The sequence below is a fragment of the Triticum dicoccoides genome, chromosome 6B, assembly GCF_002162155.2.
Source record: "Triticum dicoccoides isolate Atlit2015 ecotype Zavitan chromosome 6B, WEW_v2.0, whole genome shotgun sequence".
NCBI classification, from domain to species: Eukaryota; Viridiplantae; Streptophyta; class Magnoliopsida; order Poales; family Poaceae; genus Triticum; species Triticum dicoccoides.
Window position 1 is genome coordinate 272,334,774 of NC_041391.1, and position 6,413 is coordinate 272,341,186.

Below are 6,413 nucleotides of genomic sequence, written 5' to 3' on the forward strand. Positions count from 1 at the left end.
TAACTTAGCAAGAACAATATAAGAGAAATTCGTAGGCATTGGATCGATGAATTCGTTGGATGATATTCATCATATAACAGCCATAACCTAGGGCGATACGGCACTAGCTCCGGTTCATAAATATAATATAGGCATGTATTCCGTAAATTGTCATACGTGCTTATGAAAAGAACATGCATGACATCTTTTGTCCTACCCTCCCGTGGCAGCGGGGTCCATATGGAAACTAAGGGATGTTAAGGCCTCCTTTTAATAGAGAACTCGAACAAAACATTAGCACATAGTGAATACATGAAGTCCTCAAACTACAGTCATCACCGGTAAGTATCCCGACTACTGTCACTCCGGGGATTACGGATCATAACACTTAATAGGCGACTATAACTTGCAAGATCGGATTTAGAACATAGATATAATGATGATAACATAAATGATTAAGATTTGAAATCATGGCACCCGGTCCCAAAGTGACAAGCATTAAGCATGGCAAAGTCATAGAAACATCAATCTCAGAACATAATGAATACTAATGATCAAGCCCTAACAAAACTAACTCGATTACATGATGAATCTCATCCAACTCCTCATCGACCAGCGAACCTACGAAGGAATTACTCACTTCCGGTGGGGAGCATCATGGAATTGACGATGGAGAAGGGTTGATGATGATGAAGATTGAAAATCCCCCTCTCCGGAGCCACAAACGGACTCCAGATCTTGCCTCCTGATGAAGAACAAGAGGTGGCGGTGGCTCTGTCTCGTGAAACACAATAATTCTTTCTCCCTGATTTTTCTCCAAAAGTGAGTTGAAATCAGGGTCTGCGGGTGCACCAGGTGGGCACAACCCACCTGGACGCGTCAGGAGGGGCACCTCATGGGTTGTGCTCACCCACTGGGCCCCCTCCGGTGGTTCTTTGCTCCAGTATTTTTCTTTTATTCCATAAAAAATCTCCAAAAAGTTTCGTGTCATTTCGAGAACTAAAATAACATCATGGTAGTTCTTCTGAAAACGTCATCAGTCCAGGTTAGTTTCATTCAAATCATGCAAATTAGAGTCCAAAACAAAAGAGAAAGCGTTAGGAAAAGTAGATACGACGGAGACGTATCAGCGGTCTCTCGCTCGCCTGCTACCGCTTTGTCTTGAAAAAAGAAAAATACATGCTCGACCGCTTTGTCTCAAAAGAAAACATGCTCGATCGCTTTGGGATATTCAACTAGTTGACCAGGTAACGCATTAACCACAGAGAGTTGACCGTTGACGACGAAAGTAAAAAAAATCACAAAAGGAAGTTCGAAAATTTGAAATGGTTAATGATTCTTTTAAATCATTATTTGGTGAAAAAAACAGTTCACAAGATTTGAAAAAAGTTCACAAAAATTTGGAAAATCTTCATGAATATGAGAAATAGTTCATCGATATGAAAAAAATTCGTTGATCTTGAATTTCAAAAATCATGATTGCAAAAAAATGTTCATTAGATTATTTTTTAAGTTCATCGATTTTGATAAAAATAGAGTTCATGAATTTGAAAATAGTTCATCAATTTTTTTACAAGAACCATGAAATTGAAAAACAAAATCACCGATCTTCAAAAAAAATCACAAATTTGAAAAAAGTTCACACTTTGAATAAAGATGCAAATTTTAAAAATTTCAAATATTTAGAAAAATAAAAATATAAAAGGAAAACCACCAAACCTTAAAAAACGACCGGAAACTTTCAGAAGCTTCCAAAACCGGCTGGGAAGCTTCTGGAAACTTACCAAAACATGTTGGGAGAGTCTCACAAACGAGCATTCGTACATGGGCCGCCCTACTAAAAATCTATCCAAGGTGCCTTTGCACATCGAAACCAAAAATTAATCTCGCAGATACATACAATTCAGAAGAAGGGGGCAGATACAACTCTCGCAGATGACATGAGTAAACTGATTACGCTATTTATATTTTTCTGAATGTCTCCTAGGCAAACGGGGTTGATGGTATTACCACGCCATCTCTAAATATAAGACGTTTTGCCAGTTTAAATTGAACTAAAAACCGTCTTATATTTAGAAAGAGAACGAGGTTGGGGATATTTACCTAGCATCTTCAGATTTAAGAAACAAAAAGAACTTGCTATAGTACACGCATACGGATACATTTCGACTTGCACTAGAGCATCATGCATGGAGCTAGGTGGAGCCACCAGGCCACTGAATCTCTACGGCGAGACCGAGCGCCTCGCCGAGGGGTCCCCCGATACCCACCCAGGTCGCTGCTGCCCCATGATCGATGGCGTCGTCGTCCATGGCCGTTGCTGACGCCGCCGCCGATACTGTGGCCGTGGGCGTGGCGCCCACCTGCCTATTGCAGTAGAGCTCGCCAATGTTGTCGTAGTTGAGGCTGAGCCGGTTCTCTCGCTGCTTCGGGAGGCAAACTCCACCGGTGAAGTCCAAGAGGCCTCGCGTGTAGTCGTCGTCATCCTCCCGCATGGTATTCCCGGGAGACTTGTCACCATGACGGGTACGAGTGACCATGGCGGACTTGTCCCGGTCACGATGATGACCATCCGCCGCAGCAGCTGCATGCTGGTGGTGTTGCTTTCTTGCAGGGGGAGGGGGCCGTGTCGGGCCGACGCGGTTCAGTTGGCGCTGGCAGTACTTCTGGTCGGGCTCGGCGTCCCTGGCGCAGCGCCACTTCTTGCCGTCTGTACGGCCGCACCTCCTCCGCGCGACGGCCTGCTGCATGCACTGCAGCAGCATGGACATCTGCGCTGCCTGCTGGGCCTGGTAATGGTGGACAAGCAGGGGGGTGTTGTAGCAGCAGTAGTACGACGATGCGGCTTGGGTAGGAGCAACGGCGGCAGCCGGGTTGATATTGGAGAAGAGGAGGTATGAGGGGATGGGCGACGAGGCTGCCATGTGGTTGTAGATGAGCGACTGGCGTTGCAGCTCCACCCATTGCGCCGCCGTGAATAAGCCCCCGCCGGCACCTAGCAAGCGCCGTTGGATCCAAGTCAGCAATATGCATTTTTTTTTCGAAAAGGGGGTTAACCCGGCCTATGCATCAGAATGATGCATACGGCCATATTATTAGAATGCAAAGGGTTCAACAAAGGTCTCGTAGTCTCATACAAAAAAACAAAAGCTCAACAAGGAGCATGAAAGGAAAGAAAAGAGGATAGCCACAACCGGCAGGCAAAAACAGATAGGAAACTAAACACCTATCCTATTACATGACCGCCATCCAAACCGGTTGAAGATATCCCGAGCTACCGTCTCCCATCGGATAGAACCAGTAACCAAATGCTCCCTGGCCTCCGTCGGAGTGAGTAGCGACCACATACGGATGAGTGTAGTGGCCTTGAAGATAACCTGCAAGAAATGAACATTTGTCGTTCTGTTAAAAACCAAATCATTTCTGCAATTTCAGATTGCCCATAGTAAAGCACATACTCCTACTCGGATATGTCTTGCTGTTACTACGTCAATCCCATCTAACCACGTCCCAAATAACGTGTTAATGGAATTCGGGGGTGATATATTAAAAGCTATGTGGATAGACCTCGGTGCCTGATTGATTCGCCGTTATCACAAAAACTACATCTTTTAGAGCACCTCCAGCTGCGCTTTGCCAAATTGTCCTTTGTTAGGATGACTTGTTTGTGGACAAACCACATGAACACTTTTATTTTTAAAGGCACTTTGACTTTCCAAACATGTTTCGATCGAGGTATGACGCTAGCGTTAATAATATCCAAATACATGGATTTAACTGAAAACTCCCCATTCTTAGTTAGTTTCCAGCGAATCTGGTCAGCCTGTTGAGAGAGTTGGACATCCATTAAGCGTCTCACAAGATGGAGCCAAGCCTCCCAACGATTTCCTACTAGCGTCCTCCTGAATTGAATATTAAGAGGATTTGACTGTAATACTATTGCAACGTAAGCGTCTCTCCGCTGAACAATATTATAGAGAGAAGGATATTGGATCGCAAGGGGAGCCTCCCCTAGCCATGTATCCTCCCAGAATCTTGTGGAAGTACCATTTCGAACTACGAACTTTGTCCTATTGAAGAAAGGTGATTTCACTCGCATGAGTCCCTTCCAGAAGGGTGAATCAGTCGGTCTTACCGTCACCTGGGACAAAGTTTTGGACTGAAGATACTTAGCACGAAGAATCTGTGCCCAAGTGGCATCCGTCTCTACAGATAACTTATACAGCCATTTACTGAGGAGGCATCTGTTCTTGACCTCCAAATTTTCAATGCCAAGACCCCCCTGGTCTTTCGGCCTGCAAATGACATCCCATTTAGCGAGTCTGTATTTTCTTTTTAACTCATCGCTCTGCCAGAAGAAGCGAGATCGATAAAAATCTAGCCTTTTCCGTACTCCAACTGGTGCTTCGAAGAAAGACAAAAGAAACATAGGCAGACTCGTGAGAACCGAATTGATCAAAATCAGTCGTCCTCCGTACGACAGAAGCTTGCCCTTCCAGCAGCTAAGTTTTTTTCTCAAAACAATCTTCAATGCTCTTCCACTCTTTGTTAGAGAGCTTGCGATGGTGAATTGGTATACCCAAATACGTGAAGGGTAAAGATCCCAATTCACACCCGAACAATTCTTTGTATGCTTGTTGTTCTTCTTTAGCTCTTCCAAAGCAGAACAATTCACTTTTGTGGAAGTTAATCTTCAACCCCGATAATTGTTCGAACAAGCATAACACAAGCTTCATATTTCTAGCTTTAGCCAAATCATGCTCCATAAAGATAATAGTATCATCAGCGTACTGTAGGATAGATACTCCCCCGTCAACTAAATGAGGGACGAGGCCACCTACCTGACCAGCATCCTTGGCCCTTCCAATTAAAATTGTCAACATATCTACGACAATGTTAAAAAGAATCGGTGACATCGGATCTCCTTGTCGCAGGCCCTTGTGTGTCTGGAAGTAATGACCTATATCATCATTAACCTTGATTCCAACACTTCCTTTTTGCGTGAACGAATCTACCTGGTCTCTCCAGACCTGATCAAAACCTTTCATACGCAATGCCTGCTGCAGAAAAGGCCATTTGACCTTGTCGTACGCTTTCTCAAAATTCACTTTGAAAACCACCCCATCAAGTTTTTTCGTATGGATTTCATGGAGCGTTTCATGCAAAACCACAACCCCTTCTAGGATGTTTCTGTTCGGCATGAAAGCAGTTTGGGACGGCTTAACCACCGAATGTGCAATCTGTGTAAGCCTATTAGTCCCAACCTTGGTAAAGATCTTGAAGCTAACATTCAGAAGGCAGATCGGCCTAAATTGCTCAATCCTCACAGCCTCTGTTTTCTTTGGCAAAAGCGTGATAGTGCCAAAGTTCAAGTGAAATAACTGTAACTGCCCCAAAAAAAGGTCCTGGGACATCGGGAGCAACTCCCCCTTAATAATGTGCCAGCATTTCTTATAAAACTCCGCCGGAAAGCCATCCGGTCCTGGAGCTTTATTATTTTTCATTTGGGAAATTGCTTCGAACACCTCTTTCTCCGTAAACGGGGCCGTCAAAATATCATTCTCCTCAACTGCGAGCTGAGGAACATCCTCAACCCTCGACTCGTCTAAAGAGACAGAGTTGTCCTCAGGAGGCCCAAACAGTTGTTTGTAATAGTTGGTGATATAAGCCTTTAGGTTATCCTGCCCTAAGATCGTTCCTTCGTCTTGCTCAAGCTGAAAGATTCTCTTCTTTCGGTGCTTGCCATTCGCAATCATGTGGAAGAATTTTGTGTTATCATCCCCTTGGACGATTTTTTGAACCTTAGCACGCAGAGCCCACCTCAATTCCTCCTCGCGAAGCAGCTCTTTCAATCTTAACTCCGCCTCCACTTTAGTTTCCAGTTCTCTGGTGTCTAGTATGGAAGACTCTGCCTTTAAATCTAGGGATTGAATAAGCAGAAGGAGCCTTTCCTTCTCGGCCTTATAAATCCCACCTATATGCTTGGCCCAACCCCGCAAGAATTGACGCAAATGACGGATCTTATTTTGCCAACGCTCAACATTCGTTCTCCCACCTGAATCTTTAGCCCATTCTCTTGCTATTAGATTCAGAAACCCTTCTCTTTCAAACCACGCTAATTCGAAAGAAAAGATACTCTTGTTCCCCACATGCGTAGCCTCACCCGAGTCAACCAACAATGGGGTATGATCGGAGATACCGCGTGAGAGCGCTTGAACCGTCACAAGGGGAAACTTCTGTTCCCAGTCGACGCTCGCAAGGACCCGGTCCAGCTTCTCAAAGGTCAGGACTAGTAGTGTGTTAGCCCAAGTGAACTTTCTACCAGAAAGCTCAATCTCTCGAAGGTCTAAGCTTTCAATAATTGTATTAAACATAAACGACCATCTGCCGTCAAAGTTATCATTGTTTTTCTCGTCCCGCCTACGGATAATATT

General features: G+C 44.5%; 1 protein-coding gene across 1 annotated transcript in view; it reads right to left on the minus strand.

Moving 5' to 3' along the window:
* Positions 1–3,032: 3,032 nt before the first annotated feature.
* The window catches only part of LOC119321186, a 7,598-nt gene continuing 4,217 nt past the window's right edge, over positions 3,033–6,413 (minus strand). Inside the window, exon 2 of the mRNA XM_037594984.1 lies at positions 3,033–3,356. Coding sequence (XP_037450881.1) covers positions 3,198–3,356 — 159 coding nt within the window. The 3' untranslated portion in view covers positions 3,033–3,197. The remainder of the gene's footprint in view (positions 3,357–6,413) is intronic.